Here is a 24,036-nt window from a genome sequence, read left to right on the forward strand (position 1 = left end):
CAATCACCAGCGAAAACACATTTGAGAAACACTGAATTGTTACATACCCTCTCACACATACACACATAAGCTATAGACATACAACGTACATGAAGAACAACAAAACAGCATAACACAAATCAGTTCAATAAAAGCTACAACCCAGTGAAGTGCGCGTTTTACCAAGCTCCCGTTCTAATTTCTTTAATACGGTCCGAAATAGTACAAAGTGTCGGTTAGTCGGTCGGTCGAAGTAATACCGGGTCGAAAGTGAATCGAAAAGTGCCAGTGTCGACCAGATTGTCCAGTTTTCTCCCGAAACATTGGTGCCGAAACCCGGGAGGAGGTTGCAATTTCATCGCCATCACACGGTGGTGCACATCTGGCATTTTCGTCGTCGTCGTCATTATCGCCGTCCACCGGCCGAACAACAATCATTCGCAGTCGGGAACAATCAACCACCATCATCGTCGTCGTCGTCGTCGTTCCCGGCCAAGCGAAGATCATTCCCCGTCGGGATCCATCAACCACTACCATCGTCGTCATCGCATTCCCCGTCGGGATCCATCAGTCAATCGTCGTCGTCGCCCTTGCCGAACAATCATTCGGCGCAATAACAACCACCGCCGGTCGGAGTCGATCGTCATCAGTTGCGCTCCAGTCGGCGTAATCATCAACGTGTGGATCATCATCACTTCGTCGTCGTCGTCGTCGTCATCTCGTCGTTTGCTACAGCAGCAGCAGTAGCAGAACAACAGCGGATCGTGGGATTTCGTTCACATCGAACGGAAAGTAAACACCCAGAAGGGGGAGAGTTGGGTAAAAAGCACCAAGTAGCAGAAAAGCAGGTATTTGACAAACTTTTTTTGGTGAAGGGAAATCGTCGAAAATGACGCCTCCGAAGAAGGCTACTTCTAGCAAACAAACTAAATTGAAACTTCTGTACCGTCGGCGGTCCAACATTTTGGGTTCCGCAAATTTAATAAAGAAGTTTAACGACGGGTTCGATCCCACTCAAGAAGGTCAATTGCCCATACGCATTCAACGTCTTGATGCGTTGTGGCGTGAATTTGAAGAAACGCAGGAGGAAATTGAGGTTTTGGAAGACGCTGAGGAAGATTTCTTGGAAGAGAGGGAAGAGTTCCAAACCTTGTACTTCGAATTGAAGGCGTCATTGCAAAGCAAAATCCCTGTTCCACCACCTGCACCCACCCCCGCTCCTGTTCAACCACTCTCTTCGGCTGTTCCCATCTCGTCGAGCGTTCGTCTGCCTGAGATTAAGTTGAAGGAGTTCTCTGGGAATCTCGATGATTGGGTTTCTTTTCGCGATCTGTTCGTCTCGCTTATCCATTCGAGCGTGCAGCTAACAGCGGTACAGAAAATGCACTATTTGCGTGCGACGCTTTCTGGCGAAGCGGCTCGCATCATTTCTTCGCTCGAGATTTCAGCCAATAACTATCTCGTAGCGTGGAATTTGTTGAAGGAACGTTTCGAAAATCCGAATTTGCTGGTCAAGCGGCACATGTCTGCCTTGCTCACGATTCCTTCACTGAAGAAAGAGTCTGCACAAGGACTCGCAGATCTCGCCGATGAGTTCAATCGGCACGTGCAGCTGCTGGATAAACTCGAAGGTGCTGAGAACCACTGGAATGCCTTTCTAGTCGAACGATTGAGCCAATGTCTTGACTCCGTCACGCTCCGTGAGTGGGAAACCTCCGTTTCCAATAGTGACGAGTATCCCAAGTACCAAGAACTTCTCGAGTTTATCCACAGAAGATCGCGAATCATACAAACCCTTAAGCTCTCCCAAACGGCAAACACCCAATCCGAGATCAAACATCCCAAATCCCGATCCGTCGTGTCGCACGTTGTATCCGACAATGTTCCCAAGTGCGCCAGCTGCAAGCAGGCACATTTTCTGTTCCAGTGCGAACAATTCCGTACGCTCTATCCTCAACAACGGTTCGAAGTCGCGAAGAAGCACGGGCTGTGCATTAACTGCCTGAAGGGAACACACCAAGCGAAGAACTGCTCCAGCGGATCCTGTAAGAGCTGCGGCAAGAAACACCACTCGTTGCTGCACCTGCCGCCCCTCTCCTCCGCTCCTGGTCCACAACCAGGGACTTCGTCGAACAAGTCCGCTGAAGCAAACACTTCGCAGTCATGCCAAATGTCGCACTTCGTTCCAAGTCATGTCGAAAGCTCTCCGCCGGAAGAGCTCGCCGTTGCCTCACCACCTGTCTCGTCGGTTCGTTCGCAGTCGTCGCGCGGTAAGCCTTTCCCATGTTCGTCGGTCGATCTCGTTACCAATTTCCCATCCACCGCCTGCCAAAGCGCGGAAGTGATTACCCAACCTCGGCAGTCAACAGTCATTCTGTCAACAGCAGTGATAAAAGTGAAAGACGCCGACAATCAGTACGTTCTCGCCAGAGCCCTCCTGGATAGTGGATCACAGCCGAGCTTCATCTCCGAAGCACTTTGCCAGAAACTTCGTTTGAAGCGGACAAAGCTGAACTCGCCAGTCAGTGGGATCGGACAATCCGTCGTTAACGTCCGCTACGCTGTGACACTATCTCTAACCTCTCGTTTCGAAACCTTCACTGCTCAGTTGGACTGCCTCGTGCTACCAAAGCTTACCGTCTCGCTGCCTAGCCACCACATCGACGTCACTCGCTGGAGAATCCCAAGGAATCTTCCTCTTGCTGATCCACAGTTCAACATCAGCCAAGGCGTGGACATCATCATCGGAGCTGCTCTGTTCTTCGATCTTCTCGAGCACGATCGCATCTCGCTCGCCTCTGGCTATCCAACGCTACAGAAAACAGTGCTTGGATACATCGTCTGTGGAAAGCTAGAGCAGCCAACGCCCGAAGCAACAGAAGCCCAGACCTGTCACATCTGCGTCGAAGACAGGCTCGATACCCAGCTGCAGCGTTTCTGGGAAATTGAAAACTTCGATGACGGCAAAGCACTCACTCCAGATGAACAGTTCTGCGAAGACCACTTCCAGAGCACCGTCGCTCGTGACAACACGGGCCGCTACGTCGTTCGTCTTCCGTTTAATGGCTGGTTTCCACCTGATAAGTACTGTGTAAAAGGATAGGACAAGTAATGCTCACGTAAAACTTTTGCAATCAAAATTACTTAGGCGTTCGCAGTTGATAAGTAATTCACAGCCAGAAAGATTTGCCAACAGATGGCACTGTCATGCGATGCTGTCAGTCATGTTGTTGATTTTCCGTACGGAATAATATGTCGATGTATTATTCCGTGAGTAAAAAGGACATTTTTTCTCTTTCTTTGTGTTTCTTCTTTCGCGCCTGCGCGTTCACAGTGTGCATTAGTATTTAGCCGTGTCGCTCTATAATGTGTACTCCGTCGTCCCTCAGCATGGCTGCAACAGAACACAAGATTGAATTTCTTGAGGTTGAATAATTTGCCGTTACGTAGTTTAAAAATTTATAAAGACACCCTAAAACTGAATTGTTTATAAATAGTTCTACAGTTGAAAAAAGGAAATAGCATTTGAGTTTAGCTGATGAGGAGACAATGTTCTAAAAACTGTTGCATCATAATCATTTCATTTCGTTTGTTGAATAAAATGTTCTATGGTGCACTAGAACCATGAGAAGTAAAGACTGTATTCGATGAAATTTGGACACAGAAAATAATGTATAGCTTTTGATTGCGTTCACAAAATCAAATATTTTTTGATCAGGAATAATATATAATGTGTAGCTAATACCATAACAATGACAACAAATTCAGTTTGGTATTGGCGCAGATATTGTTAATATCATAAAATAAGATTTTAGCAAATTTTTTCATCCGTTTTAAAATTGTAAAGGCTATAATTTTGATGTAACTCGTCAAGACGTCTGAAAATTTGACTCGAAGTTCTTAACAGAGTATCAATAAACTGGTAAAAAATCTTAAAATCGGTTCAATACGTTTTTCCAGTAGGTATTCAAAACTCAAATCGCTTCAAGGCATATTTTAGGTACATTTTAACCATTTTATTCCGTGTGTACTATTTTGTTTGTACAACTGTCATGACTGTTCCGATTTTTATTAGCATTTGAAACTGTAAAACCATTATAAAAACTATTCTTAGCCAAATTGCTTGAAAATTTTTCAAGTTATAACTGTGTGAATGTCACGATACAAAAAAAAACATTTTTGATTATTGTGACTTTGTGCCACATATACGGCTATAACTTTATTACGGCTAGATCAAATTAAATGAAATTTTTACACAATATTTCTACATGTATACTTTACATACAGAACAGTTTTGATTGAAATCGGTTCAGTATTTTTGAATCTAGAGCTATAACGGTGAAGAAACTTCTCAAATGGCAAAATTCTTGTTTCAACGATATCTCCACCAATATTCATCCGATTTTGATGAAATTTGTATAGTATTAGCTTTACGTAATACACTATTCCTGGTAAAAAATTAGTCATTTACCATTTTATTATGAAATCTTTCTGAATTCCAATAATTCGTTCCGAGATCCTGGGATTCCCTCAGAATTTCTGCTTGGGATTCCTCCAGAAATTCCATCCTAGATCTCTCTCGGAATTAATTTAGGATTGCTCCAGGAGTTCTTTCTGGGATACCTAAGGGAGTTCCCTCAGATATTATTCCAGCAATTTGTTTAGGATTTGTTCAGAACTTCCAAGAGTTCTCTCCAGGATTACTCCTGTAACTCCATACGGGATACCTTCAGAGGTTCCTTCATGGAATTCTCTAGAAATTCCTTCCGAGATTCCTCCAGAAGATTCATAGGAAATTATTCTAGAAGTTCTTTCAGGGATTCTTTCACGAGTTTTTTTTATGATTTCTCCAGAACCTTTTGGAATGTCTTCAGATTTTTAACTGGGAAGAAACTATTGAAAGAATCTCTGAAATCGCTCGTGTAGATATTCCCTGCAAAACTGCTGGAGATATTCCTTAAGAAGCTGTTGGAGGAACTTTATGAGGAACTCAAGAGCAAGTCTTGGAGTACTTCCATAATGAATAAAAAAAAACTTCTGGAGTATTTCCATGAGCAAAATTTAAGAAACTTCCAGAATGAATTCCAATTTTTTTTTATTATCTGTATTAACGAGATTTTTAGCCCTAGGCTAGTTCATCTCGGGACCCACGCTTTTACTTCCCTTCCGAAGGAAGAACCCACATTTTGTGAGTTTGTCGGGAGTGGGATTCGATCCCAGGTCCTCGGCGTGATAGTCAAGTGTTCTAACCATCACACCAGGTCCGCTCCCCCGAATTCCAAATTATGTAATCTGCAAGGAATCCCAGTAGAATTTCTTGGAGGAATCCCGGAAGGATATCCTGGATAAATTATTGGACAAATCTTAGAAGGAACTCCTGGAAGAACCTTGACTTATTTTCCAGGAGTCTGGAAGTTCTGAAGAAATTCCGGAAAGAGCTTTTGAAAATTCCCGGAAGATACCCCGGGTAAAATTTCTGGAGAGGTCCCTGATGCCACCCCTGGTGTAATCTTAGAAGAAAATCCTGGAAAAATACCAGAAGAAACTATGAGAGGAACCCATAAATTTACTCCTAGAGGAAACCTAGAAGGAGTTCCTGGAGGAATCCCGGAAGAAGCTAGAGGAATTACAAAAGGAATTCTTTGAGGATTCACATGAGAAACGTCCAGAGAAAACCTAGATGAATCTCAAAAAGTTGTATCATAGAAAGAAATCCTGGAAGAATCACTGAAAGAACTCCAGGACGAATCTAAGAATGAATTCCTATAGAAATCCTAGAAGGAATTCCTGAAATGATCCCGGAAGGAATTCCTGCGGCAATCTCCGAATAAATATCTGAGTGAACCCCGGATAAAAAATACTTAAGAAATCCCGGATGAAATTATTGTAGAATAGTTCGAAAAAACTCCTGGTAGAATCTTAGAAAACACCTCTGGAGAAAACCCTGAAGGAACTCCTAGAAGATCCCAAAATAAAAAAAAAACAAAATAAATAAATCCTGAATTAGAAGAAACTCACGGAGGGATTTTTTGTAGAACTTCTAATGAAAATCTCAGAGACATTTTATAAGAATCCCTGCGAACTTCAGGTGGATTTTTCGGTGGATTTTTCGGTGGAACATCTGGAAGAAATTCAAGAGGACTTTCTGTGAAACCCCAAAGAAAAACCTTCGTACGGAATGCCAAAAGATTCATCACAAAGAATCTTTCGTGGTTCTTCATTAAATTCCCCGTGAAGCTTTGTCCTACCGCGTATTTAATCTAAAACTCCACAAGGTTACCGTCAGAGTCCCAGCCGAATTCCTCCCACCGTAGTCCGAACTCCAATATTGCAGAAATTATAATTAGTATCCAACCATAGTTCTCGCTGTAATACCATTAAAAGTTTTTTTTTAATTTCTTTTTATTTGTGAATTTTAACTTAGGCTAATTCTTCACACAGCCATTAAAAGCTCCCTCAGAATCCCAGCGTCTCTCATTAGCATTTCCCTTGGAACTCCGTTGCACGGTGTCAAAATTTCGATTATTAACGAATTTCCATGTACCTCGGATCTTTCTTCACAGAAAGTCAGCATTTTGGCTTTACTTTATAATTGGAAAGTTTTAAAATATTCCATCGGGAAAATTTTGATTTATCTAAGTTTTTTCTATTTTCCATACCAAAATTAATTAAATACTGATTTTAACCAAAAAACGTTCCATACAAAATGTATCGGAAAATTTTCACCGATAAAATATTTTCTCGTCTTCCGATTATGAATATATAGCCCAAATACTAACAATTTCCGAAGAAAAATCCGAGGTACATGAAAGTTCGATAAAAATCGAGATTTTGACACCGTGGCGTTGAAATCTCACTATCTGGATTTTCCCCATACGCGCGCAAAAATTAAATTTAAATTTCAATCACACCTTCTGAGGAAACGAACAAAATTTCTCTAAGTCCAAATCGTAAACAACAAGGTCACGAAACGCCACACGAACAACGAACAATTTATCTAGCAACCGCCGTATGCAGTGCCCTTTTCTTCACATCCTTCTTACAGCATCGTTTCGTAAAAATGCTGTCGGTTAAACAAATGTCAAAATTACTTACGGAAAAAGGAGGAATTTTACTTGAGCGCTCTACTTGGGAACTGGAAACTTACCATAAGGAAGAAAAGGTGTCGATGCTTGGAGACTCGCACACCGCTGCGCTGCGAAGATTCCAACAAATGGAGAAAAGATTCGCCGTCGATGAAGATCTCCGTCGCAGCTACACAGAGTTCATGGAGGAGTATGAGAGGTTGGGTCATATGGAGTTGGTTCCCGTCGCGTCGCGTAGCCCGCAGTTTTTCCTCTCGCACCATGCCATCCAGCGACCAGAGAGTACGACCACTAAAACGCGTGTGGTATTCGACGGTTCCTGCCGTGGAGCGGCCTCGATATCGCTGAACGAAGCACTATACGTCGGACCAACGGTTCAGCCGGCGCTCTATTCCACTGTCGCGTCGTTAACTTTCGTCTGCCACGTTTCGCCATAACTGCCGACGCAGAGAAAATGTTCCGGCAGATTTGGGTCCACCCAGATGACCGCAAATTCCAGCAAATTCTTTGGCGTGGCAGTCCATCGGAACCGATCCGCACGTACCAACTAAAAACCGTCACCTACGGTCTTGCAAGCTCACCATTCCATGCTGCTCGTGTTTTGAATCAGCTAGCCGACGACGAAGGACAACGATTCCCGCTGGCCGTGCCAGTGGTATTGAAAGGCACCTACGTAGACGACGTGATTACTGGAGATGACGACCATGATAAAATGGCTGAGACTTGCAAGCAGTTGAGCGAAATGATGAAGTGCGGTGGCTTCGTGCTTCGAAAGTGGGCTTCGAACTACAAAACAGTTCTGCGTCATGTTCCAGAAGAACTGTGGGAGACATCGGCAGAGCTAGAGCTCGATCGTTCGCAAGCCGTCAAAACCTTGGGGTTGTTGTGGTGCCCCCAGCGGGACGTATTCAAGTTCAAGGTCCCTGCGCTACCAGATTTGCCTGCCGTGACAACGCGGATTGTCGTCTCCGAGATGTCCCAACTGTTCGACCCACTCGGACTTCTTGGACCCGTGGTCGTGAACGCAAAGATGTTCATCCAAACTCTCTGGGCAGCAGACCTGTCGTGGGATTCTGAGCTTGGAGAAGATTCAGCAGCATGGTGGAGAAAGTACCGTGCTGACATCGAACGGCTTCACCATCTGGAAGTTCCGAGAAGAGTTCTCTGGAACACTCAAAGCCAATACTTCATCCACTGCTTCTGCGACGCCTCGCAGAAGGGTTACGGATGCTGCGTCTACATCGTCTCATCGGACGAGCTTGGGCAGCTCCACTCGCATCTCCTAACATCGAAGTCTCGTGTTGCACCACTTCGTGGACAGTCGATTCCACGGCTGGAGCTCTGCGCAGCACTCCTCGGGAGTCAGTTGGTGCACAACCTACTGACAAACACCAACTTGTCTGCACCAGTCACGTTTTGGACCGACTCAGCCGTCGCACTTCACTGGATCAAATCCAGATCGAATACCTGGAAAGTTTTCGTATCCAATCGGGTCGCAGAGATCCAACGCCTGACGAAAGATGCACCATGGATGCATGTACCGACCGATCTAAACCCTGCCGACCATATCTCCCGAGGAATGCTTCCAAGCCAGATCCTACACGACAAGCTGTGGTGGCATGGTCCAGCGTTCCTTACCTCCCCCGTCGACCAGTGGCCGGAGTGTGCGGTTTCGATGCCGACCAAGTCGGAAATTGAAGAAGAAATGCGTCCATTGGTATCCCTCCCGCTGGTAGACGAAAACGTTAACATTTTCAGCGAGTTTTCCGAGTTAGCCAAGCTAACGCGATTCGTTGCGTACTGCTACCGTTTCCGAAACAACTGCAAAGTTCCAAAGAACCAACGCATTCTGTCCTCGCTGTCGCCGGAAGAAGTAGACTTTGCGCTGAAGTCGATGGTACGCCTTGCCCAGAGCCAGGAATTCCCAACGGAAGTTCGCCTGTACCACCGTAAAAAGACGGACAAGGCCGTCAGCATATCATCGAAATCGCCACTCAAGAATCTGAACCTTTTTTTGGACGAGTTCGGACTTCTTCGGATTGACGGACGGTTGAAGAATCTCAACGCTCCGTTCGATACCCGTCATCCGATCCTGTTGCCAGGCAACCACCAACTGAGCTGGATGATCGCCAGGTCCGTTCATCTGCAGACGCTTCACGGTGGCCCGTCGCTACTGCTCGCCACAATGCGTCAACGTTTCTGGCCACTTCGGGGGAGGGATTTGGCTCGTAAGGTCGTTCGCCAATGCGTTACGTGCTTCCGATGCAACCCAACACCTGCAAGTCAGATCATGGCACCTCTACCATCAGTTCGCCTCAGACCTGCCCGAGCCTTCGCGTATTCCGGGATGGATTACTGTGGGCCGTTTTTCGTTCGTCCGCTGATTGGGAGAGGTGCGTCGGTTAAAGTCTACGTCGCGTTATTCGTATGCTTGGTGGTGAAGGCCGTACACCTTGAAGTCGTGCCGGATCTGTCGTCCGTCGCGTGCATCGCCGCCGTCAAGCGCTTTGTTGCCCGTCGCGGTCGCGTCCTCGAGTTGCATTGCGACAACGCGACTACTTTCGTCGGGGCCGATCGCGAGCTGCGGAATCTGCGCAAGGAGTTCCAGCAGCAATTCCAATCCCAGGAATGGGCCAACTACTGCTCCGGAAATGGGATCACTTTCCGTTTCATACCTGCTCGTTCTCCACACTTCGGAGGCATATGGGAAGCCGGAGTAAAATCATTTAAGTACCACTTTCGTCGGATTATGGGACAGAAGGCTTTTTCCATGGACCAGCTCCTAACCGTCGTGGCACAGATCGAATCTGTCCTAAACTCCCGTCCCCTCGTTCCCATTTCCGATTCCCCCGACGACCTTTCCGCCATAACTCCAGGACACTTCCTGATTGGAGAGCCTCTCGTCTCCATTCCCGAACCCGATCTACTTCAGCTGTCGCCTAATCGCGTCACCCGTTTGCAGGACATGCAACGCTCGGTCCAGGATCTGTGGCGCTGCTGGTCACGGGACTACATCAGCCAGCTACATCAACGAAGCAAGTGGAGGCGGCCATCCGTAGACGTCCGGAAGGGGCAGCTAGTACTGCTGAAGGAAGACAACTACCCCCCGCTGCAGTGGCCACTCGGACGCATCGTCGAGACCATCACCGGTTCGGACGGGCGGGTTCGTGTTGTCGTAGTGAGAACGGCGGCAGGCGACTACAAGCGAGCCATCACAAAGGTCGCGGTGCTCCCCATCGATTCCGGAGACGAGGACACGTCGCAAACACCGTCTACAAGCATGTTGGATGGTTGAAACGAACGGTTTCAACGGCGGCCGGCATGTTCAGGACTACCACAATCACCAGCGAAAACACATTTGAGAAACACTGAATTGTTACATACCCTCTCACACATACACACATAAGCTATAGACATACAACGTACATGAAGAACAACAAAACAGCATAACACAAATCAGTTCAATAAAAGCTACAACCCAGTGAAGTGCGCGTTTTACCAAGCTCCCGTTCTAATTTCTTTAATACGGTCCGAAATAGTACAAAGTGTCGGTTAGTCGGTCGGTCGAAGTAATACCGTGTCGAAAGTGAATCGAAAAGTGCCAGTGTCGACCAGATTGTCCAGTTTTCTCCCGAAACAACGTTCTTGATGTGGATTTATGCTAACTCCATCAAGAACGTCATAAATCTTGTAGTAAATTGTAAACAAATAAAATAATTCCATCGCACCGTGTTTGATTATGTGGGCCGACAATAAAAACTTGGCTCCCCCGTCCGATGAATTCCATCAGCAGCCTGGTACCGCTGGCCACCGGGAGCATATGTCCGTCCCGGTACAGTGCAGTGCCAAGTTCCTCCGGTCAGCGTTTCCAACAGGTAAGTAAGTAATTGTCTACCAGTGTCTGCAATCCAATAAATTTTCCGATTGTGCGGGAATTGACGTCCAATGATCAGACCTACCTCCTTTTGGATGCTGAAACCGAAGGAATTTGGCGAAGCGCCGCGTCAGAGACGGGTTTCAGGACCGATGCTATAATGGATCGATGAGAATTGGAATCTAGTGCTGAAGTTTTTTATTTCATTTATCAAACTGTTCTCACTCGAGAACAGTTACTCTTGCTCAAGAGTGATTAAACATTGAAGAGTACTACGAGAGCCTCTTAAAACTGACATTAAGGTCAAAAGTCCTTATTGTGTTCGTGTCCCAGCGGATTCCAGCGGAATCCCAGCGGATTCCAGCGGAATCCCAGCGGATTCCAGCGGAATCCCAGCGGATTCCAGCGGAATCCCAGCGGATTCCAGCGGAATCCCAGCGGATTCCAGCGGAATCCCAGCGGATTCCAGCGGAATCCCAGCGGATTCCAGCGGAATCCCAGCGGATTCCAGCGGAATCCTAGCGGATTCCAGCGGAATCCCAGCGGATTCCAGCGGAATCCCAGCGTGTAAATTTCGCCAACAAGAGAGCCTGCAGGGACCAGTTTGAGAGGCACTGTTCCGAATGATGTCCAATAACTATGCGGTGTATGGCAATAAGTGCAAGCTTTTGGCTAGTGTGAACTACTTTTCGCATTCTTACGATCTCACCCGTATTCTTTTCGGTGCTGGCGAGTACTAGCAGCAGACAAAAAGGCAAGGACCGTACCAAAGATATCTATAAATCCAATTGGAGAACACCCACAGACCACGAAACAGAAATCGACCACGATCTATTCGACGGAAAATTCTTTTCAGATGTAAACATAAAGAGATTAAGACTCGTAAGCGGGCGTGCTTCGAAAATCTCTGCCAGGCAGCCAACACGACCCCATGGGGTGATGCCTACTGAGTAGTCATGGCCTAAACGAAGGGCGCGTCAGCACCCCCCGAACGCTCCCCAGAGATGCTGCAGAAGATCGTGGAAACGCTGTTCCCGCGCCACGATACAAGACCATGGGCCCCCGTTCCCTATAGCCAAACCAGCCATAGCGAGGTAGCCCCGGTGACGAACGACGAACCCATTGCAATAGCGAAGTCGCTTAAGTTGAACAAGGCTCCGGGTCCGGACGGTATCCCGACATTAGCCATCAAGACGGCCATCGAGGCTAAGCCTCATATGTTCAGAATGGCTATGCAGATGTGCCTAGACAAAGGCGAATTTCCGGAGAGGTGGAAAAGGCAAAGATTGGTTCTACTGCCCAAACCCAAGAAGCCACCTGGCGACCCGTCAGCATACAGACCTATCTGCCTGCTGGACACCGCCGGAAAACTGTTGGAACGGATCATTCTGTCGAGGCTGATGGTCTATACCGAGAAACCCGATGACTCTGGTCTCTCGGATAACCAGTTCGGCTTCCGGAAGGGTCGATCGACGGTGGACGCTATTAGGGCTGTAACCAAAACGGCCGAGATAGCGCTCCAAAAGAAGCGAACAGGAATCCGCTATTGCGCAGTCGTCACGCTGGACGTTAACAATGCGTTCAACAGCGTCAGCTGGACCGCCATTGAGTGCGCAATACACCACCTAGGAGTCCCGGTTAGCCTATGCCGGATATTGGAGAGCAACTTCCAGAATAGAGTGCTAATCTATGACACCGAGGAAGGCGAGAGGAGCTACAAAATCACCGCAGGGGTACCGCAGGGGTCCATCTTGGGCCCGGTACTATGGAACGCGGCGTATGATGGCGTATTGAGGCTCAAACTTCCACCGGGCGTTTGATTGATTTTACCCTCGTGGTATACGGCGAGTCGATAGAGGAAGTGGTACTGACAGCAACTCACGCAATTGGCATAGTGGAGGATTGGATGAGGTCGAGACATTTGGCACTCGCGCACCACAAAACGGAGGTGGTGGTGGTAAACAACCGCGAGTCTTTTTTTTTTCTTCTAAACCATAGGGGGATAAATCTGCTCATCAGACACCCTAACAGGAAGGTTAGGGTAGTGTGGGGTTAAGGCCGTCTTCTACAATGCCGGTAGAAGCCAGGAATACTCTCTCCTCGACCCACTAAAACACATTCCTATGGTCGCCAAACCCTACGTCTCTCCGGAACCACCAAGAAGGTATTGCTTCAGAGAGGGGCTAGTGCACATCGCACCCTCAAGGTTAGCTGCCGTAACCTAGCAGCAACGAACATCGATGACTCGCTCTGGAGAGTCCATCACGATAGCATGCTGGCGCTTAGCCAGTTTCCCGAGTGGTCCTCGCCACTCCCTTTGTCCTCGGAAGGCGGGCAGGGTCAACCCCGCCCGCGCCCTACTGCTGAGCGGACATCAAGAACTGATGCCCTCATGCAACCCGATCTGACCTGCCCGCAAAGGAAGGGTATTACTACCCTTCAGGCCCTATCAGATGCATCCGTAGGTTGCAGACAGCAGGGTCTCACCTACCCCGACCCTTGCCGGGGACCCCTTTCCAACCGCGGGCTCAGATCCAACCCAGTAGACTGACGCCACGACAGTACCGCTACCGGGACTTCCTCTCCGCGGCCACTTAATCCTAAGCCACAACCGCGAGTCTGAACAGCAGGCAGTGGTCACCACAGGTGGATGCACGATCAACTCTAAGCGCTCACTCAAGCAATTGGGAGTCATGATCGACGATAAGCTGAAATTCGGAAGCCATGTAGAATATGCCTGGAAAAGGGCAAGCATGGCGATAATGGCATTGTCAAACAGCTCGGCAATAGTCTCGAGTAAGCGTAAGCTGCTCGCGGCAGTAGCGGTCTCCATACTACGATATGGCGCCGCTGCATGGTCGAAGGCGCTAGTAGTTAACCGAAACGTGAAGTGACTTGAGAGTACCCACAGGCTGATGTGCCTTAGGGTGGTGAGCGCATACCGCACGGTCTCAAAGGACGCGGTATGTGTGCTAGCGGGCATGATGCCCATAGCTTTAGTGGTGGCAGAGGATGAAGAATGCTTCGAACGACGCGGCATAAGAGGCGCGAGGCGTATCGCCAGAACCTCGTCTATGCTAAAGTGGCAGAGCGAATGGGATTCCTCCAGCAAGGGTAGATGGACACACAGGCTCATACCGAGCGTGTCCAAGTGGACGAGCAGGCCCCATTACGAGGTGAATTTTCACTTGACTCAATTTCTGTCAGGCCATGGGTGCTTTAGGTGGTATCTGCACAGATTCGGACACGCAGGCTCCCCCGCATGTCCGGAGTGTGCAGACTGCGACGAGACCGCGGAGCATGTGCTCTTTGAATGTCCACGTTTCGTGGAGCAAAGGTCGAGTATGCAGGAGGTATGCGGTAGAGATATCACGCCTGACAACATTGTTGAAAGGATGTGTATGGGGGCGGACAAGTGGGACTCCGTTACTTCCACGGTTTCTCGAATCGTACTTGAACTACAGAGTAAATGGCGAGCCGAACAACAGCTAGTTGAGTTGGCCCTCCTTCCCCATCCAGGAGCTTGAGTTCAACGGGTAGTCTAAGTACTAGCCAGGACCCGAGCCTCCAGGGGAGAGTGAACAACTTAAGGCGGTAGCTGGTGGAACGCTTACTATTAGAGTGTACTCATGTACGCCCCCCCCCCCCCTTCTTGAAGTCAACCCTAACGGGCGTACCACGAAGGTAAGGAAGAGAGAGAATGAGTTTTTAGTGGGTCGATCCCCACATCACCCGAGGAACCACCTCTTGGGTATCTGTTGCAGATTTTCTCATTCTCAAAAAAAAAAAGATGTAAACAACGTCCGCACATACCGCAGTGCGAATATAGGTACGGATCACTAGGGTAAATTGCCAATTGCTGCACGGCTATAAATTCGTCAATTGTGGCACACCTCATAAGAAAAACATGGAGTGTGCAACAATTGGCGATTTACCCTACCTAGTCGCTGTATGTCGAAGTCAGCTCAACATCGCGCGGCTGCGGAACGTAGAAGTGGCTCAAGACTACGCGCAGCAGTTGGCAGTGGCCCTACCAACGGAAGAGCAGCTTGCGCAGCTACACTTGAAGATGACTTGAGGGACATCCGATCTGCGACGAATAGGTAGTACCTCGGCTTCAGCACTAAGCTACGCGATTCCAAATCAAAGAAACGACTAAGTAGTACGACGGCAAATATGTACAGTTGAAAAACGAGAAGAATGCAGCATGGGCGAGAATATTGCAAAACCGAACGAGGGTGAATGAGGCGCGTTATAGACAGGCGTGAAACAGGCATAACTTAGTCTTTAGGAGGAAAAAGCGCCAGCAGAATGAGATCGCTAAGCGATGGAAGAGCTGTGCCTCGCTAAGGACACACGGAAGTTCTATGAGAAGGCGCAAAGGCTTTGTGCCACATGCCGACATGTACATACCGAGATAAACACTAGAATCTTTTCACGAGCGAACGTGAGGTGGTCGAAAAATGGCAGCAGTATTACGGTTAGCACCTCAATGGCGGCGTTGTACGCAACGAAGATGGTGTGATAGCAGATCTGGGAGTACGTGCGTAGGACGAAAGATTTTCTGCCCCTTACCTCCAAAAGACTAAAGAGGAGGTTGGCCGGATGATAAACAACAAAGCCGCTGGAGCAGATCAATTATCAAGCGTTGAAGAATTAGTGTACTTGGGCTCATTGGTGACCGCTGACAACGACTCCAGCAGAGAAACTCAGAGACGCATTGTGGTAGGGAATTGAGCCTACTCTGGACTTCGCAGAGCTCTACGATCGAACAAATATCGCTGTCATACGATGTTAACCAGCTACACAATGCTGATTAGACCGGTAGTCCTCTATGGGCAGAAACATGGGCTCTACGTGCAAAAGACCAACGAGCTCTTTGGAGTTTTCGAACGGAAGGTGTTGCGGAGGAGTGCGGGACTTGAAGAAAACGAATAAACCACGAGCTGCTTCAGTTTCAGATAGAACCAACCATCGTCCACAACGCGAAAATCGGGAGGCTACGGTCAAGTCATCAGGATGTCGGATAGCAACCCGATTAAAACGGGTTTCGAGTGCAATCCGACCGGTACAAGAAAACGTGGTGCGCAGCAAACTAGGTGGGTCGATCAAGTTGAGGACGTTTTGCGAACCCTTCGCAAAGCCATGGACCGAGTAGAATGGAGACGACTTCTACGTACAGCAAAGGACACTCAAGCCTAAATCTGACCGTAAGGTAAAGAAGAATTCGAACAAGAATTTCTCAATATTCTAATAAAACAACCGCCCTAATTTGTATAACAATTGTGTGAATATTATATTTCGCATATGCCATTAGATATCGATCGAGGTGCAGCAGCGAATCTGCAGCCACCACCTACGAGACATGCACTTCTAGGACCATTCCGCCCCCTTTTGTTGTTTATAATGTTTTCTTTAAGTCAATCTGTATTAGTCTACTTATCGTTACGGTGTACGTTTTTTCTTGTTTTGCGTAATAAATATACAAACATATCTAGAATAGTAGGCTTAAAACGATTCTTTATACACACTGTACAATTGGAGTGTTAAAAAGGTGTCACATTACACGGCTAATATGGCTATCGAACGTAAGAGTCCTCGGGTGAAATTCACGTACAGTTTATTTTTTTGGTTAGAATAAATTGTTTGGTTTGGAAGTATTCTACACAAGTAAAGCAAAGCACTCAGCTCTATCTTATTCTCATTTATATTTTAGGAATATTTGGAAGTAGATCTTCTTCTGTTGAAATGGGAATTATCCGATAAGTAGGAACCTTATAAAATTCTGTATGTACACTCTTTCCGTGTGTGGTAGGCAATGGTCTATAATCTACTTGGGTGAATCGCTCAGATCACAAAATCAGGAATAGAAAGAATAAGGGTCTGGACCATTTGGACAGGGCACCTATTTTGGGCATTTGCTGTTATACTCAGTCAATTTTTAATCGATTAACTTGATTTTTGGAACACGATCAGATACGTACAGTATCTAACTATGATCAAAAATTCAAGTCAATCGGATTGAAACTGACTGAGTTATAGCAACAAATACCCAAAATAGGTGCCCCTGTCCAAATGGTCCCAGACCCTATATTATACTTGTTTTAACCTCATTGCTTTTGAAGCATGCAATAATTAACAATATAGACTCATTGTTGTTCTACTTGGACTTCCCTCTCCAACGTGGACTTTCGTCTACATACAATTTTCAATTCTAAACCAGATAGTTCGACCTATATCTAACCATTTACAAACAAACTTGGAACGGGAGAAAACAAAAATGACATGGTGATTGGAGGATCGCTCTTTCTCCATCGACCAGTGCACAAAGTGACATGGGTTTCCCGTGATGGCGTCACGGAAAATCAAATCTATCACATCTGCATCAGCCGGAAATGGAAACGGAGCCTTTTTGATGTACGAAGCAAACGTAGCGCTGACATTGAATCCTACCATCATATCCTAATCGGCGAGATCCGGCTGGTTATTTCTAGAATGCATCGACAGGAGGAAAAAATAGGACGCCGGTTCTACACACGCCGACTGAAAGACGTTGCGGTGAAAAGATCGTCGAGGAGCTGGACAACCTTGCTGTAGATATTCCGGAAAGTGGATGCGTAGAAGATCAATGGAGCGTCATCAAGAACGCCCTCATCGCTACCGGCAAGTATAATTTGGGTTAGCTACGCACCCAGAAAAAGCACTGAATCACAAATGACACCAGGAGGAAGATAGAGAAGCGAAGGAAATCCACAGCCGCGATAGAGCGAGCGAAAACACGAGGAGCCGAAGTCGTAACGGTAGCCCATTTGTGCTATACGGATCTTGGGAAGGTATTGAAACGCTCATGTAGGCGAGACGAAAGAGCGTGGGTGGAGTCCCTAGCCGACAAAGGCGAGAAAGCCGCAAACACCTATGTCAACACCGAAGCTGCATCAGTGCAGGAGATAGCCAACCGTAGCATGAAATCGAACAGGGCCCGGGCCATCGACCGCTTATCAGCCGAGCTCAAAGCTGACTCCGTAGTATCTGCACAACTGCTGCATCAATTATTCTGCCACATATGGGAAGTCGCGACATTTCCGGTCGACTGGATGCAAGGCGTCTCAATAAAGGTGCCCTTAAAGGATGACCTGACTGTATGCGATAATTGGCGGGCTATCATATCGCTATGCGTCGTTCGCAAAGTCTTCGGCAAAGCGATCCTAAACCGGATACAGGAGAAGATTGACGCAACTCTCCGGCGGCAGCAACCAGGATTCCGTGTCGGACGATTCTGTGTGTTCATATTGTCACGCTCCGTATCATCTTGGAGCAAATCAATGAATTCAAAGAGTCACTCTACCTGGTTTTAATTGATTACGAAAAAGCTTTCCACTGTCTCTTTCATGAAAACTTGTGCCCGGAAAGATCGATGTACACAGAGCAAGGAGTAACTTTCACGCAGCGATCGAAAATACAAAAGATTTCATGCAAACTTGTGTGAAATTTCACGCAAATTTGCGTAATACCGGATCAGCACATTTTTTGTGCTGATCTAGTCGTACGCAAATATGAGTGAAAAATCCTTTGTCTTTTCGCAAGTTAATCATTCGCTGTGTACTTTCGTTTTAGGGTGTGGGAAACCCTCAGGCACAAGGTTGTCTCTGAGAAAATTATCGGCCTAATTGAGGCACAGTACGAGGAACTTTCGTGCAGAGTACTGAACAACGGTGTCTTGTCAGATCCCATTCAGAACGTTACTGGAATGAGGCGAGGATTCGCCTTGACGGAGGCTCTCTGAGAGAATTGCGCTTGCGTGAAAACAATTTTTTTTAACATGGGAAAGGATAGGAGCTGCATTTTCAAATGCTTCTAATTCTTTATAGAAATTTTTCAAGCAAAACGTTCTTAATGTTATCGAATGTGATTTTGATACGCTATATTATAGACATAACATTGTGATTTAAAAACTTTTGTCTAAAACCAGTTATAATGTAGCTAATTGAAAGTATATTGCAAAACATTAACACTTTTTTCAATCTGAAGTCCCTAAAATATTTTAGAAGCATTTGAAAATGCAGCTCCTATCCTTTCCCATGTTAAAAAAAATGATTTCACGCATAGCGCAATTCTCTCAGAGAGCCTCCGTCAAGGCGAATTAGAGGTGGGCAAAACGGCTCACTTCATCGGATCCGGATCGGATCCGAACCGCGTCCATCACATTAGTGAACCGGATCTGTTGAGCGGATCAGCGGATCAGCTTTGAATGACCAAGCCTCACCGAACGAATGGGATTGCTCCTCTCTCTCTCTCCTCTTCTTGGCGTAACGTCCTCACTGGGACAAAGCCTGCTTCTCAGCTTAGTGTTCTATGAGCACTTCCACAGTTTTTAACTGAGAGCTTCCTCTGCCAATGACCATTTTGCATGTGTATATCGTGTGGCAGGCACGAAGATACTCTATGCCCAAGGAAGTCAAGGAAATTTCCTTTACGAAAAGATCCTGGACCGACCGGGAATCGAACCCGTCACCCTCAGCATGGTCATGCTGAATACCCGTGCGTTTACCGCCTCGGCTATATGGGCTAATGGAATTGCTCGCTTACAGTATTCTCTGAAACACAGCTTGCGACACTCTTTCTCTTGATGTGCTAGCATAGCATATCCGCATTATCTCTCTCCCAGCACCATCAGCACCACACAACACACTGCTGAAGAACCCAACGAAAGAAGTATGTAACAATGTGTGAGTGTGGGTTGGGTCGTTCGGATCAGCTCTGTCCGGACTACGAACGGTACGGCTCCCAGCTCAAGCGGATAAGAGCTGGGAGCGAGAGCTCCTGTGGGTTGTTTGTGGCTGCAGGGCTAGGGTGAGGGGCCATCGCTGTTGGCTGTGCTTGCTCCACGCTTCGTGGAGTTGTGTTTTGGAAATGATAAACCAGAGCAAAACAAAGAGAACCTATTCGCCTTGACGGAGGCTCTCTGAGAGAATTGCGCTGTGCGTGTAAACAATTTTTTTTAACATGGGAAAGGATAGAAGCTGCATTTTCAAATGCTTCTAATTCTTTATAAATTTTTTTTAAGCAAAACGTTCTTAATGTTATCGAATGAGATTTTGATACGCTATATTATAGACATAACATTGTGATTTAAAAACTTTTTGTCTAAAACCAGTTATAGTGTAACTAATTGAAAGTATATTGCAAAACATTAACACTTTTTTCAATCTGAGGTCCCTAAAATATTTTAGAAGCATTTGAAGATGCAGCTCCTATCCTTTCCCATGTTAAAAAAAATGTTTTCACGCACAGCGCAATTCTCTCAGAGAGCCTCCGTCAAGGCGAATCGGTTCTTTTAGGCTCTTTCCCACAGATACATGTAAACTAGTGATCCGGCTCTCTTTGTAAAAGATCCACGCCTCACTCGCTCACTTTCCTGAAACGAATCTTTTTAACGGATCTGATTGCCCATCTCTACTATCACCGTCACTGTTCGTCATCGTAATCGACAAGATCCTGGTAGGTGCGATTGATCGAGAACCAAATCGTGGGTGGCTGTGGCAGCCCATTACCATGGAGTACCTGAATGACTTCGAACTGGCTGATGACGTTGCTCTCTTAGCTCAACGGTGTTCTGACATGCATAGTAAGCTCGCTCCTCAGCGGCAGGTCTCACCATCAACGTCAACAAGACCAAATCGTTGGATGTAAACACGGTCAAACATCCCAGCTTTACGGTAGCTGGGCAAGCAGTAGAGAATGTTGAAAGCTTCCAATATCTTGGTAGCCAAATGGCGGCTGAAAGTGGCACCAAGATCGACATAGTTGCACGGATCAAGCAGACGAGGTCTGCTTTTGCGAGATTAAGAAATGTATGGAAAAACAACCGATTATTTGTCGCAACAAAATCCCAATTTTCAAATCTAAAGTGTAATCTGTGCTGCTGTACTCCAGTGAGTGAAACTTGGTGTGCATCAGCGGAGAACACTCAACGGCTACAGGTCTATATCAATAGATGCCTGCGGTATATATATGCGGTACAATTGAATCTCCAACGTGGAGCTCCATCGTCGATGCCATCTAAAGCCGATAGCGACAGAAATTTGGGAACAGAAGTGGGGGTGGGTCGGTCACACTCTCCGCAGGGGCGGGAACGAAATCTGCAAACAATCGTTAGATTGGAACTTAGCAGGACATCGCAGCAGAGGCAGACCCAGAGGCTCATGGCGGCGCAGCCTCAACAAGGAAATAAAGGAAGTCTACAGCAATTTGACCTGCCCACAGGTTAAGACGAAGGCGAGCAACCCGGTTCTTGCTCACTCACATATGGACGGGACATTGGAATGGTTAAAATTAGGTTTAGTGAGTAGAAATAAAGACTGACAGATGATGCATATTAGAAAAGTTGTGTGCGGTTAAACTAGTGAGGCAGACTCTAAATGAGACTTGAATTCTAGGCAGCAATCTTAGGAAGATACGTCAAAGAAATTAAACATGGCTGACTTTAACCCCTCCTCATATGTTCAAGAGTATACGCAGCAATGAGAAAGAAAGTAGAGAGTAGTGAAATACAGAATTAGAACAAAATTACACATATTGTCATAGGTAGATGTCTTTAACTCATCCAAATATGCAGATCGCAGTCGATTGTTCGAACTATATTGAAAAGGATTATAAGGTGCCACCCAAGCAACGAGGTAAGACAAATGACTATCGTTACCATTCTGTTCTGCACCTTTGGAGATCATTTTTACTCAGAATTTGTTGAAATACTTCCGTCCGGCCAATTGGAAAGCACATTAGATAGAGCTCTTTGGTGTTTTCGGTGCGCTTTCGAAAAATGATTTCCATTCAGTCGCTTTCCCTTTCTATTCCATGATCCCCACATGCATGTGTGAGCGTGATTTATTTCAGTCATTCTATTTTCTGAAGTGGGGGATGATATTAGCTTTAAAATATTTTCATTGCCAAATGGTTCCTATCGTTTGTCTCTCGCATTTGCTTTGCGCCCGCACACTATTTACACTCAACGCTATACTGGTATATTCTCTGGAGATCGATTTTACCATCGCTCCCAGCTCCTAGGTTAAAACCATATTTCTCTGTGCTTTATTTGGCATTCGCTACTATTACGTTAAAATAGCTTCACAAAGCGATTCAACTCTGAAGTTGTTGGTTCCTATCAGGGGACTCCCTGTTACTCCGATCCCTAGATTGGTACTAGTTTTTGCTGCTACCGGTACAAGCCCTATCAGCCCTACCAACACTAGCACAATTGGCGGCGCCGACAGTTGTAGTACCAATGTTCGAAACACAATATTACACCAAGGATGAGAGTGGTGGTCGTGGAGGGCTGCCGCCACGCGCCGCCGCCGCTGTGTAGTACAGCTGCTGGGAGTGGGGATGTGGAGGGGGTGGTACAAACCCACCGGCGGCCCCTTCGTGGTACAGGACGGGCACGCGGACCAGTCGTTGGGCCGCATGCGCCATGTTCGCCATGTTGGCTGCCTCCAGTTCGGCTGCCAGCTGCCGTTTCCATTTGTTGCGACGGTTCTGGAACCAGATTTTCACCTGCGTCTCCGTTAGCCGGAGGGATGCTGCCAGACCGGCGCGCTCCGACGAGCTGAGGTACCTGGATCGAAGAGAAAGAAGGACGACCGTAAGAAGACTGAGTGGTTGGTAATGAGATGAGGGTTGAAATTGAAAATCGATAGAATTGATTGCAGTTTGAATGCTGTTCTGTTTCATGCTCGGCTTGGCTTGGTGGCTCAGAAGTGGCTACTGGAAGGATGGTTAATGGATTCCTCCGTTGAGTTGGGCGCATCACTTGCCCAAGGAGATTTTAAACTTTGTGCCGTAATTTCGATTGCCCATGTGGGGCACTTTTGCAAATAGGTTCTGACTGTTCTAATGAAAGTTTGATTCACGACGAGTTTTAAAGTGTTGATTCCAATCTTAGCTGTGTGTTTATCTTTTATGTGAGTTTTTTTCAACAGGTGGTGGACGCATATGTTAACAAACTACAAAACAAAAACGAGATATGTGTGTATCTCCTAGAACCTCCGTGAAATAAACTCGCATTTTTGTTCTCTAGCCATCCACAGCCAGAAAAAAAATAATTGCAATGTTGTAACGGAGCTTAAGGGTTCGAAGTCTAGAAAAAAATGTGGATTTTGTTACGGGTATAAATATTACAATGTTATGTTATGTTCAGTGAATCAAAATTCAACCATCGCGCAACAATAACGACAATGTCGCAAACTGAATTTGTTGCGACATTCTACCCAATGCGACATACGTTTGTCCCAACTTGAACAGAATAGGACAAAGATCGTGCACCACGAGTTTAGAGATTTTTAAGCCTTGCATTGTGATTTTCTTGCGGTAACTTCGAGTCGGTAAACACTGCAACGCTGCTAAAGATGTATCATCAAAAAGTTTCGATTTTAGGTTAGTAATAATTGATTATTCACGAGTTGAAAAGTACGCAACAAATTCAGCTTTCGTTTTGTCTGCAACAAAAAATTTCGAGATCATGTCATTATCTGTTACCAGTAGGGATAAAGAGTAATCGTCGCGCCTTCTTTGTTGCTTGTTTTGTGCTTCTTTTGTCTGACAATTCTCTTCACTGGTTATGTTACAAGAATAAAAGAATATCAATATTACAAAGTATTAACACTCCACGATACATATAGAACCTTACAAATGCACAAATAAGAGACATCACAAATTGACGCAACACGACACATAACAGATATATGCCCTGTTATCCAGATGGATAACATCTTCCGATCACAGGATGACAAGGTTTCATGTATTGATTTGGGTCCATCAGTCATCCTGGAGTAGTGTGCGGTAGTTCGGTAGCAGCAAAGCTTCGCGCGCTGGCTTTGCTATGCGATTTTTTTCCTCTTCCCTCTGCGGGGCTCCGACGACGGGACGCCAAGCAGTCAGTAGTGTGCGGTAGTTCGGCAGCAGCAAAGTTTCGCGCGCTCGCTTTGCTAGATTTTTGCGATTTTCTTTCCCCTTCTCTCTGCGGGGCTCCGACGACGGGACGCCAAGCAGTCAGTAGTGTGCGGTAGTTCGGCAGCAGCAAAGTTTCGCGCGCTCGCTTTGCTA

The 24,036-nt window shown here is 46.5% G+C and overlaps 3 protein-coding genes across 3 annotated transcripts in view; 2 read left to right on the forward strand and 1 right to left on the reverse strand.

Moving 5' to 3' along the window:
- Positions 1-868: 868 nt before the first annotated feature.
- Positions 869-7,501, forward strand: LOC134289760 (uncharacterized). Its single transcript, XM_062856210.1, has 2 exons — positions 869-3,025; positions 7,133-7,501. The coding sequence occupies exons 1-2, from the start codon at positions 869-871 to the stop codon at positions 7,499-7,501; spliced, it is 2,526 nt and encodes an 841-aa protein (XP_062712194.1).
- Positions 7,502-7,518: 17 nt separating this feature from the next.
- Positions 7,519-10,359, forward strand: LOC134289763 (uncharacterized). Its single transcript, XM_062856216.1, has one exon. The coding sequence runs from the start codon at positions 7,519-7,521 to the stop codon at positions 10,357-10,359; it is 2,841 nt and encodes a 946-aa protein (XP_062712200.1).
- Positions 10,360-20,255: 9,896 nt separating this feature from the next.
- LOC109415596 (homeobox protein Hmx) overlaps positions 20,256-24,036 on the reverse strand; it is a 232,438-nt gene continuing 228,657 nt past the window's right edge. Inside the window, exon 4 of the mRNA XM_029862047.2 lies at positions 20,256-22,549. Within this exon, the coding sequence (XP_029717907.2) occupies positions 22,237-22,549 (313 nt within the window). The 3' untranslated portion in view covers positions 20,256-22,236. The remainder of the gene's footprint in view (positions 22,550-24,036) is intronic.

Source organism: Aedes albopictus, chromosome 1 (assembly GCF_035046485.1).
Source record: "Aedes albopictus strain Foshan chromosome 1, AalbF5, whole genome shotgun sequence".
In the NCBI taxonomy this organism is placed as follows: domain Eukaryota; kingdom Metazoa; phylum Arthropoda; class Insecta; order Diptera; family Culicidae; genus Aedes; species Aedes albopictus.

Coding starts and splice junctions, on each gene's coding strand:
- LOC134289760 (XM_062856210.1), top strand. CDS start 869: ATGACGCCTCCGAAGAAGGCTACTTCTAGCAAACAAACTAAATTGAAA. Junction 3,026..7,132: donor ACAACACGGGCCGCTACGTC/GTTCGTCTTCCG, acceptor ACTTACCATAAG/GAAGAAAAGGTGTCGATGCT.
- LOC134289763 (XM_062856216.1), top strand. CDS start 7,519: ATGTTCCGGCAGATTTGGGTCCACCCAGATGACCGCAAATTCCAGCAA.